General features: G+C 33.9%; 1 protein-coding gene across 1 annotated transcript; it reads left to right on the top strand.

Annotated features, from left to right (window-relative positions):
- The first annotated feature begins 1,535 nt into the window (after nt 1-1,535).
- Nucleotides 1,536-4,609, top strand: LOC128171522 (uncharacterized). The gene is made up of 2 exons (XM_052837304.1): nt 1,536-2,822; nt 4,475-4,609. The coding sequence occupies exon 1, from the start codon at nt 1,687-1,689 to the stop codon at nt 2,812-2,814; it is 1,128 nt and encodes a 375-aa protein (XP_052693264.1). The 5' UTR covers nt 1,536-1,686; the 3' UTR covers nt 2,815-2,822; nt 4,475-4,609.
- Nucleotides 4,610-13,793: the final 9,184 nt, after the last annotated feature.

Below are 13,793 nucleotides of genomic sequence, written 5' to 3'. Positions count from 1 at the left end.
TTTAAAATTGAATAGGAACAAAACATTGTAAGTAAACATGGGTGAAGCAAAGATTTTTAAAGAGTATTTGAAAGGTGAGATTGAAAATTTTGAAGAGTTTAAATGAGTTAAATTGCACGAGATGTTAGACATCTTGTACATGGCTTTGCGTAGATCATCGCTATTTGTGAATAAACATGTCGCTTGATAGTCCTTGGGAAAACAAAACACTTATTAGGTTAGTTACTGACTCACTACGGAAATATATTGGGTTGATCATCTCATAGATGGCGAGGCGTAGTGAGTCAGTAACTAACCTATAGTCTGTCCCAAGATATTTATGCTGCATATTTGAACGATTTTTAATAAAAATACACATACCTGTGACTGAAGTGCAATTAAAATCGATGAAAGGGAAAATTCTCAAGATAACTTCATTCACACATTATCATTTTTTCCTCATAAAAATTCACAGGAACGAAAACAGATTTCCTACGGAGATTTATAATGGGGAATGTTGACATCTTTTCTCCATTCGGAAATACTCGGGACACCTTGCGCAATTTTTCAACGTTATCATCCGGGTGTCTTCATCTCCTTGGCAATGGAAAAACCTCGTAGACTTTTTATTTTCAGCCGTGTACTGATACCCGACAAGCTAGAGGGGGCGTTTCAAAGGGGAAATCTTGGAATTTTTTCATACTATTGAATGAACATCGTCTGAACCTAGAGGTATTTATAAATATTGAATAATTAAAGAAAATATGCGGCAAAAATATCTTGGGACAGACTATAATAAGTAATAGTATGACGTGCCATAAGGGTAATCAGTTGTCGTTGTGATTCAAGTCTGTATGTTGATCTAGCGTTGGTGTGTGATTTGTGCTTTGAATTCATTTGTCTTTATATGTTTATTTTCGTTTCTACCGTCGATGAGAGATTTATTGGCCAATAAATACATTTCCGAATATTTTGTTTTATTATAATTCTATGTTAATTTCTGAAAGCAAGTTTTCGAGATTGTTTGTGGATATATACGTCTGTCTGTCGGTGTATACACTTGTCTGTACATGTGCTTTTTTATCTTCGGTATGTGACTGTGTCTATATTATACTTATATTCTAAATCTCAAATGAAGTGAATATATGATGTGTATGCACTGTAAAACTAAATATATAAGATGATGTGAATAACTTGTACATGAAAGTTCGAAAAAAAAAAAAATACTGAAATCTGATTGGTTTAGACGCAGTTGATAATCCGTTATATTACCCTCAGCATTAGCAACTCCCTTGGCAACGGGTAACACACAAATTGTTACATACGCGTACGGTTTGCTGTATAATTCTCGTCATTTCTATGTAGAAGCAGTAAAATGTTCTCTAAAATTAAAACATTCAGTATAAAAAAATAAATAGTCCTGTTTTGGAGGGTAACAGTTGGAATTGACACAATTGAAAGTATTAGATAGGCGTACATGGTAACATCCATTTTTATAAAACTTGATTTATATACAACACAATCTATGATCTGTTGAGATCTGACATAGACTTCATTCTCCTTCGGCATCCAGTCACGTGGTGTCATGTGAGATATGCTTGCTAGTTCCCAGATCAGTTTTGCTGCTATTCCCAGTGCGAGCGCACGTGCTTTGGTTATAATTGTTATCGTGAAATTTAATTTACGCGGAATTTTACATTGTGAAATATGACTGATTCGTTACTGCAAAGATTGGCTAAAGAATTGGAAGTTGACGAACATTTGGATATATCTACTGAGGTGGCAAATGCCCCGAGTAATCTCGGAAGTCCTCAAAAAACAAGTACTCCGATAAAGGAACAGCAATCTGTTCCGGAGTCATTAAGCGATTCGATAAAGTTTCTGATCGAATCACAACAAAGACAGTTTCAAGAATTTCAGTCTTTGGTGATTGAGGAAATCAAATCCACAAATGCGCGGATGGACACTTTTTGTGAGGAGCCCGCTACCAAGAAAAGAAAATCATCTAACGATGATATAGAGATAGATAATCTCTCTGTAGAAGGAAACTCTTCGCAAGATAGAGAGGAAACTAAGCCAGACGGTAATATTTCAATTTTGTCTAAACTTTCAGACAAATTCACTTTTTCCGAAAAGACGGGGCCGTGTATTAATTCAGAACTATCTAAAATTCTGAAATCTATTGTTCGCGATCGGCAAACAAAAAAGGATGATGAAAAAAGAAGAACTGATCTATTGGAGAAGAATCCTCGGCCCGAAAATTGTGATTACCTCTCTACTCCGAGGGTTAATCCCGAAATTTGGAGAAAGATTTCAACGACTACGAGATCAAAGGATATTGAATTTCAGAAAACACAATCCTCTCTTCTCCGGGCTTTTGGACCTGTTGCGTATGTTCTGGAAAAACTGGTTGAAAAGGATCCAAAAGGCGAAAATGAGGAAATTTCACCGCTAATCGAAAGTCTAATGGATACCGTGGTTCTCCTTTCTATGGCTAATGATGACATGAATGAATATCGAAGGAACAACATCAAGCCTGATCTGCACACGGATTATAGATCCTTGTGTTCTAACCAGGTTCCGGTGACGGAAATGCTTTTTGGAGATAACATTGCCGATCAACTAAAATTGATTCAGGAAGCCAACAAAGTTGGAAAGAAAGTTGACAAATATCAATCGTCAACAAAGCCTTTTTTAGGATCAAGGCCTTCTTGGACAAATGGATCCAAGAAGGGAAAGACGGGGTGGGGAAAACAAACCCGAGACAACACCCAGTCATCCGTATGGAACAAGGGCAGCAGTGTGCGGACCCCTTACAAAGCAAAGAAGTTCTAGACTCGCAGGTCAGTGCACACATTGCTGGTCGTATATCAAAGTATATAAAATACTGGCAAGAATTGACATCAGATACTTATATTCTTGATATTGTTAGAGGATATAAAATTGAATTTAGTGAAATTCCATATCAGACAAGGGCTAGACCCACAGTTGCTTGTAAGCGTGATTCAGAAATAATTGAAGATCTCATTCTTTCCTTCGAGAAGAAGGGCATTATTCGCAAAGCTAACCATTGTGATGATCAATTTATATCTACGGTTTTCACGGTACCAAAATCCGACGGATCCTTTAGACTTATTTTAAATCTTAAAGATCTCAATGAATTTGTTGTGTACAAACATTTCAAAATGGAACATTTTCAGTCTGTTTTAAATATTATGACTCAGAATTGTTACATGGCTAAGATCGATTTGAAAGACGCATACTACACGGTTAATGTGCACCACGAGTTTAGAAAATTTATGAGATTTATTTGGAAGGGCAATGTTATGGAATACACATGTCTGGCAATGGGACTAAGTTCGGCACCAAGAGTTTTTACAAAATTGTTAAAGCCAGTATTTGCTTCGTTAAGATCAAAAGGATTTATCTCTGTAGTTTACATTGACGATGTGTATTTACAGGGTGCAACGTTTAAAGAATGTGCAGACAATGTGTTCTACACATGTGATCTTTTGAAAAAATTGGGATTTATCATACATGAAGAGAAGTCTATTTTTAAACCTACGCAGTCATTTGCATTTTTAGGATTTGAAATTAATTCTGTTGAAATGACAATAAGTCTGACTGATAAGAAGATAGCTACTTTGCGACAAAAGATTAAGTTTATTCAACAAAATTCGTACACAATTCGCAATATTTCAGAACTCTTGGGATTATTAACTGCTTATTCAGTGGCAATTCCTTACGGAATGTTGTTTTCTAAGACGATTGAAATTGAGAAGATTGAAGCATTGTCAAAGAGTTTTGGAAATTTTGATTCTCCTATGAAATTATCAGAGAGGGCTTATTATGATATGATGTGGTTTTATGACACTGTGTTGAACACTTGTGCTCCGATAAGACGTATTAATCCTCAAATTGAGTTATTCACGGATGCATCGTTATCCGGATGGGGCGCAGTATTACGTGATTCTAAAACTGGGGGTAATTGCACAGAATCAGAGGTTGCTTATGCCCCGAATATTAATTATTTAGAATTGTACGCAGTCTTTTTAGGACTGAAGAGTTTTTTATCAATTCTTTGTGGAAAACATATAAAGATTCATATTGACAATTCAACTGCTGTTGCTTGTATCAATCATTTCGGGTCAACAAGATCTTCAAAATGTAATGATATTACAAGAAAAATTTGGCTATTAGCTAAAGCTAACGACATATGGATTTCAGCGGCTTATTTGCCGGGTAAAGATAACATTGAGGCAGATTTTGAGAGTCGGAAAATTAGAGACGACACAGAATGGATGTTGAATTCAAATATATTTGATGCATTGTGTAAAAGATTATTTTTTCCAAGTGTTGATTTATTTGCATCTCGTATAAACACTCAGTTAAAAAACTATGTTTCGTGGAATCCTGACCCAGGATCGTTAGCTTTTGATGCATTCACAATTAATTGGCAACAGTTTTCTACCATTTATGCATTTCCTCCTTTCAGCATTATAGACAGAGTGTTACAGAAAATAAAGCAAGACAGGGCCGAAGGAATTTTAATTGTTCCGTGTTGGGAAACACAGTTATGGTTTCCGGTGCTAATGAGGATGTGTGTAGCTCCGCCCATAAAGATTCCGAACAGCTCAAAGACATTGAAGTTACCAAATCGGCTGTCTGCGATTCACTCGCTTCACAACAAACTCCACCTCCTCGCTTGTCATGTGTCCGGCAATTATACGAGGGACGCGGTTTATCAGAGGAATCAGTTTCAATCATTATGAAGTCCTGGCGAAGGTCTACTCATAAACAGTATGGCATTTATATAAACAAATGGTTTCAGTTCATAGATGGGAAAGTTGATCGATCTGATAAAGTTTCTGTGAACTTGGTAATTGAATATTTAACTTCACTTCATAAATCAGGACTTAGTTATAGTGCGTTAAATACAGCAAGGAGTGCTTTATCTTCCTTTGTCTGTTTAGATGATGACTCGAATTTAGGGGAACATTCGTTAGTCAAAAGATTTATGAGAGGAGTGTTCAACATAAATCCCAGTTTCCCACGTTATTCCAGTACATGGGATGTTAGACAAGTGTTAGATTATTTAGTTAGTTTAGGCAAAAACCGACACATGTCATTATTAAGTTTATCAATGAAATTGGTCATGCTATTGGCCTTAGTTTCAGGACAAAGACTGCAGACATTGAAAGCGTTAAACATTGAGTTTATGACTGTCAATGAGCATTCTTCTGTAATAATTTTTGATGTTAAGGAATTAATGAAACAGAGCAGACCAGGTTTTCATTTGAAACCTCTTCAATTTAAGCATTATGTAGATAATCCTTGTATTTGTGTTGTTTCTTGTATTTTAGATTACTTAGATAGAACAAAGGTGTTTAGAAATAATGTTTCTCAATTGTTAATTTCAACTCAAAAGCCGTATAAAGCGGTATCTACTGATACTTTAGCTAGGTGGCTTAAGTTATGTTTACAGAACGCCAAGATAGATACTGATATCTATAAGGCGCACAGCACTCGGGCGGCATCTTCGAGTGCGGCGAAATCATCAGGTGTTCCGATTACTACGATCATGGACAGTGTTGGTTGGACATCTGCTCAGACTTTTGCGAAATATTATGACAAAAACATTGAAAGTGATGTTTGTTTTTCTTCAGGAATTTTGTCAAAAATGAAGAAATAGTCGCATTGTACAAATAAATATTGTAATTGTCTTGGAAGTACGTTTTTACTTTATCCTTTAATCATGTATCAATCGACTTTAAAGTCTCACATGACACCACGTGACTGGATGCCGAAGGAGAATTGATAAATTAAAGGAGACTTACTTGTAAGGCGAACTTTGATTGAAATTCTCCGAGGCATTCAGGAACGTGGGGGCAGGTGCCCGACCCTGTCCCACCCTTATATAAGTTTTGTTATTAATTTGCAATTTATTCAAATTATTATTCAGTTTTCGATTGATCACATGATTCTTTAAATACTGATCTGGGAACTAGCAAGCATATCTCACCTGCCCCCACGTTCCTGAATGCCTCGGAGAATTTCAATCAAAGTTCGCCTTACAAGTAAGTCTCCTTTAATTTATCAATTAAAGCCAACGATATATCCTAAACTTTAGCACGAAAAACGACAAACAAGGCTGTTTAGTCTATCCTTATTTAAATGGGAAGCAACTCCATTTTGTATAAAATTCTAACATCCGGTAATGTTAATGCATTCATGTTTTTTCCGAGCCTGTCGGGAAGGCCCGAGAAGTTGCAATTAGACTGCACTGATTAGTAACACAAACTTACAAGCGGAATACAGAGACACATGATTAAGCACATTTAATCAACATTATGATAATCTGTCTCTTGCTGTATCATGGACATGAAAATTCAGTGACATGCAATCCATTTAATGTGCACATTATATTTTTAACATATAAAGAATGTAAATGTATATTTAGCCATGATCAGTGGCAGTTAATCTCTATTATAAAACTGATCGTACGAACAAAGCCCTGAGATGGCTTTAAAAAATGTAAAAGATTCCGTTCCGTTCCGTTAAATACCAATATCCACACGGGTAATGGTATTCTGCGGAACGGAACGGAACCATGAGAAAATTATTAATAAGTATGGAATCCATATTCTTATATTAATATCTATTTTAATGTATTACAAATAAAGCCATCAATTATTTTTGGAAATTATGTTATCCCTCGGAATATGTTTGATATAATATAAAATTCTACTGGATGTAAACATTGTGTATTGTTAATTTGATAAACAAACTCGTTAAATCTCCCGTAAACTCCCGTAACAAATACATGTTCGTTATAGATTGAATAAATGCCGTGCTTGTTATGATATTTTCATGAAAGATTCCGTTCCGTTCCGTTAAATACCAATATCCACACGGGTAATGGTATTTTGCGGAACGGAACGGAACCAGAAGAAAATTGTTCAGACGGAAGGTAAGTGATGAATATTAAACTTTTTACTTGCGAATGTGCTCGTTATATTTTAGAATTCTACGTAATATGGGATACACATTGCGTTACTGCTAGCTTGATGAACAAACTAGTAATATCATCCGTTTAAGTAATGCAGTATCATAGATGAAATAAAAGTTATAGCTGTACACAACACATGAGTGATATGCACATATGCAAGATGTTTGAATTGATGAAATGATTTGTTGGTTTGCTTCATTTATCTCAAAATAACATAGAAATAAACAAACAGTTAGTAGTTGTTATAATATATTTTATATTTCAAAATTTTTAAACGGTTCCGTTCCGTTCCGTTAAATACCAATATCCACACGGGTAATGGTATTTTGCGGAACGGAACGGAACCAGAAGAAAATTATTTATAAGTATGGCAACAACATTTGTTATATCATCATTCATTCAAATTTATTTCAAATAAGACTATCAAGTATTTTTATCGATATTATCCCTGCGCTGTGAATGATCTTTGTATAATATGAATTCTACTTGATATAAGCATTGTGTTTTTGCTAGCTTAATTAACCAACTAGTTAGTTCTGCCGTGACAATGATATGAAATTGATAAAAAAAAATGAAAACAGAGTTGTTGTATGCAGCACACGCACACAAACGCTGAAATTAATAATCAGCAAATACACAAGATGACTGAATTGATTTGATTGTTAGACTCATTCATCTTTAAAGAATCTGATAAAAAATTCAAGGAACGGTGAGTAGTTGTTACGATATTCACCATTTTTTAAAAAGTTTAAAAGATTCCGTTCCGTTCCGTTAAGTACCAATATCCACACAGGTAATGGTATTTTGCGGAACGGAACGGAACCAGAAGAAAATTGTTCAGACGGAAGGTAAGTGATGAATATTAAACTTTTTCCTTGCGAATGTGCTCGTTATATTTTAGAATTCTACGTAATATGGGATACACATTGCGTTATTGCTAGCTTGATGAACAAACTAGTAATATCACCCGTGTAAGTAGTGTAGTATCATAGATGAAATAAAAGTTATAGCTGTACACAACACAGGAGTGATATGCACATATGCAAGATGTTTGAATTGATGAAATGATTTGTTGGTTTGCTTCATTTATCTCAAAATAACATAGAAATAAACAAACAGCTAGTAGTTGTTATGATATATTTTATATTTCAAAATTTTTAAACGGTTCCGTTCCGTTCCGTTAAATACCAATATCCACACGGGTAATGGTATTTTGCGGAACGGAACGGAATCAGAAGAAATCTATTCAGAAGAAAGATTACTTAAGTAATTTTCATCGACGTTACACACACAGATTAATTGAGTTTGGTTTAAACCTCAACTTTATATTTACAGTGTCAATCAAACATCATAAAACAACTAGTGACTCCAGGTTTTCTCGGGAAAGAAGCGTGTATTGACTTATAGAGCAATGAATAGCATATTTTATGTAATACACAGTTCATTAAAACAGCAAAATTTGTAAAACAATCTTCCATTTACGATAAGTTAAATTGAAATAATGACCTTTAAAAAAAATTTTGTTTCCCCTTTTAGGGCCTCTTAACTGGTTCCGTTCCGTTCCGTTCTGCAAAGTACCAATAGCCAATTATTAGCAAGATACAGAGATTTGCTCACAATTCTATGTTTGTACACAGATCTTAAAAACTAAAGATTAAAAAAGTAAAAAAAATTGTCAATATTTTTAAAGAAAATTTTCAAAGTCTGTTCTTCCAGAAACCAACTTTAACAACTTATTGTATTGTAAACTTAACCTTTTTTCGTCATTATTACTCCTACTATACATGTGATCCTTGACTGTGTTTGTGTACATTTGTATAAACTGATTTTGAACCTCAAATACCAGTGAACTGGTCTTACGTGAATAAAAGAATGGAAAATCTTAGGCCATTCTTTTTTCCATTTAAATGCTGAATAGGAAATACCAATTTAAAAATCTTAAGCTGAATGTAATAAACTCATGTGAACAAAATATGACTCAAACCTAGGCGAACTGTGAGCTCTGTATCTTGCTTATAATTCTACGATTGACGCTCAAATTTTGGTTGAACATTAGAAATTCTATATGAATTAGAGTATTTTAAATACTTGTACAAACAAAATAAAAGAATGATATTCTGGATATACCTAATCTGGGGCCCCCTCTTTATACAATAAATAATGTGAAATCTACATCAATTTTGATAGTTTTTTAGACACGAGTAAATTAAAACGACATCTTCAAAACAGTTTCCATAGTTCTGACACATTTCTGTTGCGGGGATAAAGTAATATTATTGCTATTCCTAAGAAAATATCACAGCGGAAAATTATCCTGGTTTGTACGCGAGGTAAATAACAGTCATTTAATTATAATGGAGAAGACAAATTAAATTTTTGAATGTTTTTAATTTGAGGAATTGAGCACATTGAGGTATAATTTTCTTTTTCACATCTATACATGTAGGATTTTTTAAATAAAAAACAATAACTATTATTTTTTTTTTTAAAAAAATACACTAACTAGTTATTAAGTAGTTGATGAAAAAAATGTACCTATATGCTCTCATATATTTTGATCGCTTTATAAAGTTGGGGGGGGGGGGGGGCAGAACGAAAATATAGGGAATTGGAAGTTAACAACAGTGTACCCCTACCAAATGTTTAGTTTTATATCTTGCGTAGGATTTTCTTATTCTGGTAAAAAATAGTATTTCATGAAGGTACAATGTCAAAGATTATGTGTATGCAAAAATAAGTGTAAAATTCGAATATTTTACAATATTTATTTTTTGTTATTCTACCGAGGGACCATATGGCACAATATTTTTTGAACGCCCATTGTTGCTCAGGTGAGCGATGTGGCCCCATGGGCCTCTTGTTTTTCACTTCTTTTGATTTAGGAAATAGATTTATTCTATGGAAAGTCTAAGGTCTTGTTAAGGTAGACCCAGTGGTTCTGGTGTCCGGTTCTTAGTTTTTTAAACAGTGTGATAATTTTCCGGCTATAGATTTGGGCACATCAATAATAATTTAAGATGATATGTATTTAATTTGAATTATTAAACAAGTATGGGTCGGTAGCTTCAGTAAAAATATAGAGCTCATATTTTTCAAAAGGAGAGGAAAACCATAAATATGACGAAAAAACATGACGGAAATTATTTGCCGGTGACAGGTGGCATATAATTTAAGGTCCACCCCCAAAAATTGTCTGACTGGGCATTAAATGTTAACATTTAATACCCTCCTTTCCCTTATAAGAAAAGGTCCAATCCGTAGTCACTTATCAAAATTCCTCTCAGTTATTTTTCTTGTTACTCATTTACATGTATCTAAAAGATGTATATCGGGCTTCACGGGATTTGATCACGTGACCAACAAAGTTCACACCACGGTGATTTACATGTAGCTGTTTATTTCTTAAACTAATTAACTATTAGAAGCATCTGTAAGAAATAGAGGGAATCATACTCGGTAGATGTGAGACAGTGCTGGTTCTTCATTCATAGATAGATAGATAGATAGATAGATAGATAGATAGATAGATAGATAGATAGATAGATAGATAGATAGATAGATAGATAGATAGATAGACAAAACAACGATAAAATTGTTTTGTCCGAACCAATCGAAAATTTTGAAATTTGTGATACCTATATAAAGTTCGGAAACTCAGTGCTCTAAATTCGACACAGTTTATGAACGATCTATGAAATTGCAACCAAACATGAAGAGTTGGAAGATTAAGCAAAGTTTTATAATTCTGAACTCCGAAATATTTTGGACGAACGTGCTCCTGAAAGAGAGAAAAAGAGAAATTAGTTACGATCCGACCGACGTTTCCATGGTTTACAGAGGAATCATGTCATCTAAAGATGCGCTGTTGGTCAGCGGAAAGGGCTATTGGTACTTTGCGGAACGGAACGGAACGGAACCAGTTAAGAGGCCCCAAAAGGGGAAACAAGATTTTTTTAAACGTCATTATTTCAATTTAACTTATCGTAAATGGAAGATTGTTTTACAAAGTTTGCTGTTTTAATGAACTGTGTATTACATAAAATATGCTACTCATTGCTCTATAAGTCAATACACGCTTCTTTCCCGAGAAAACCTAAAGTCACTAGTTGTTTTATGATGTTTGATTGACACTGTAAATATAAAGTTGAGGTTTAAACCAGACTCAATTAATCTGTGTGTGTAACGTCGATGAAAACTACTTAAGTAATCTTTCTTCTGAATATATTTCTTCTGATTCCGTTCCGTTCCGCAAAATACCATTACCCGTGTGGATATTGGTATTTAACGGAACGGAACGGAACCGTTAAAACATTTTGAAATATAAAATATATCATAACAACTACTAGCTGTTTGTTTATTTCTATGTTATTTTGAGATAAATGAAGCAAATCATTTCATCAATTCAAACATCTTGCATATGTGCATATCACTCCTGTGTTGTGTACAGCTATAACTTTTATTTCATCTATGATACTACATTACTTACACGGATGATATTACTAGTTTGTTCACCAAGCTAGCAATAACGCAATGTGCATCCCATATTACGTAGAATTCTAAAATATAACGAGCACATTTGCAAGGAAAAAGTTTAATTTTCATCACTTACCTTCCGTCTGAACAATTTTCTTCTGGTTCCGTTCCGTTCCGCAAAATACCATTACCCGTGTGGATATTGGTATTTAACGGAACGGAACGGAATCTTTCAAACTTTTTAAATAATGGAAAATATCATAACAACTACTCACCGTTCCTTGAATTTTTTATCAGATTCTTTAAAGATGAATGAGTCTATCAATCAAATCAATTCAGTCATCTTGTGTATTTGCTGATTATTAATTTCAGCGTTTGTGTGCGTGTGCTGCATACAACAACAACTCTGTTTTCATTTTTTTTATCAATTTCATATCATTGTCACGGCAGAACTAACTAGTTGGTTAATTAAGCTAGCAAAAACACAATGCTTATATCAAGTAGAATTCATATTATACCAAGATCATTCGCAGCGCAGGGATAATATCGATAAAAATACTTGATAGTCTTATTTGAGAATGATGATATAACAAATGTTGTTACCATACTTATAAATAATTTTCTTCTGGTTCCGTTCCGTTCCGCAAAATACCATTACCCGTGTGGATATTGGTATTTAACGGAACGGAACGGAACCGTTAAAAAATTTTGAAATATAAAATATATCATAACAACTACTAGCTGTTTGTTTATTTCTATATTATTGTGAGATAAATGAAGCAAACCAACAAATCATTTCATCAATTCAAACATCTTGCATATGTGCATATCACTCCTGTGTTGTGTACAGCTATAACTTTTATTTCATCTATGATACTGCATTACTTACACGGATGATATTACTAGTTTGTTCATCAAGCGAGCAATAACGCAATGTGTATCCCATATTACGTAGAATTCTAAAATATAACGAGCACATTCGCAAGGAAAAAGTTTAATATTCATCACTTACCTTCCGTCTGAACAATTTTCTTCTGGTTCCGTTCCGTTCCGCAAAATACCATTACCCGTGTGGATATTGGTATTTAACGGAAAGGAACGGAATTTTTCCAAATTTTTAAAATGTGAAACATATTTTTACAAAGGCAACATTTATTCATTATATAATAAATCATTTGATTTATTTTAGGAAGAATTAGCTAGTTGGTTAATCAAGCTAGCGAAAAACAATGTTTACATAAAGTCGAAGTTTATATCAAATCCATTTGCAGGGTTATAATCATTTTAAAAAATAAATACTTGATAGCCTTATGAGTGGGCTGACTTATTAAGTTGGGATTAAACTTCAATTGCGCTTCCGTAAATTAAAATTCTGAGTAGGAATTAGACAGTCCTTGTTAGAGAAACTCGAAGATTCTAGGTCAAACTGGATACATGTATATATCTTGAAAGACTGCCCATAAGTATCGTCTGCAGTCACGGGCCGGGGTCTTCGGAATCAGCTTAGTGAGATTGGAGAGAAAATGCATTGGCAGTAGTTTGCGACAGGACCATGAAATTCAGAGTGCAATCTTGCAAATTACAATTTTAAGTAATAAGTAGATTTGCAATCGTACAATGTAAGGACTTTGCTATAATATATAAGCTTCTCTCCGCACATATTCATACAGACATGAAAATAAGCGTGCAAACTAAAAATACACTTGCCTATTATCATTCTTCTGAAAACTACATAACCCGTATTTTAATAGATTGTGTATTCATGTTTGACCTAAAATAATATTCCGCTGGCTGACTTTCTTAACTTTCTTTTTAAAAAGCTAACCTATAGCTTGTTTGTTATACATTGAAATGAATAATGATATAACAACTGTTGTTACGAAACTTTTGAATAATTTTCTTATGATTCCGTTCCGTTCCGCAAAATACCATTACCCGTGTGGATATTGGTATTTAACGGAACGGAACGGAATCTTAAAAAAAAAATAATGGAAAATATCAAAACATCATTTTGGGATATAAGAAGCAAGCTAACAAACCATTTCCTTAATATAAAATTATAAATATCTTGTGTGCTTATCTTGTGTACAACGTTAACTTTTATTTCTGTTATGTCTTGTGCATATCTTATTTTGATTACTACATGTATTTTGTACGAAAGATTTTGTGTACGACTTGTTTGTTTATGGGTGGAGTACTGCGCCATATTTCTGTACTACAGTTTTTTGTAAGCCTTGAATTCCACTGTGTAAGTGTTTTGACTGTTATAATTATGTATTATTAATCTTCTAGTGATGTAATTTACCTCTGTGTTTATTGTCAACTATGCTTA

The sequence above is a fragment of the Crassostrea angulata genome, chromosome 1 (genome assembly GCF_025612915.1).
Source record: "Crassostrea angulata isolate pt1a10 chromosome 1, ASM2561291v2, whole genome shotgun sequence".
Lineage (NCBI taxonomy): Eukaryota > Metazoa > Mollusca > Bivalvia > Ostreida > Ostreidae > Magallana > Magallana angulata.
Note: the sequence above shows the minus strand (reverse complement) of the source record. Positions and strands in the feature narration are given on the sequence as shown.

What these genes read in the sequence shown, in the direction of transcription:
- LOC128171522 (XM_052837304.1), top strand. Translation starts at nt 1,687, where the DNA reads ATGACTGATTCGTTACTGCAAAGATTGGCTAAAGAATTGGAAGTTGAC.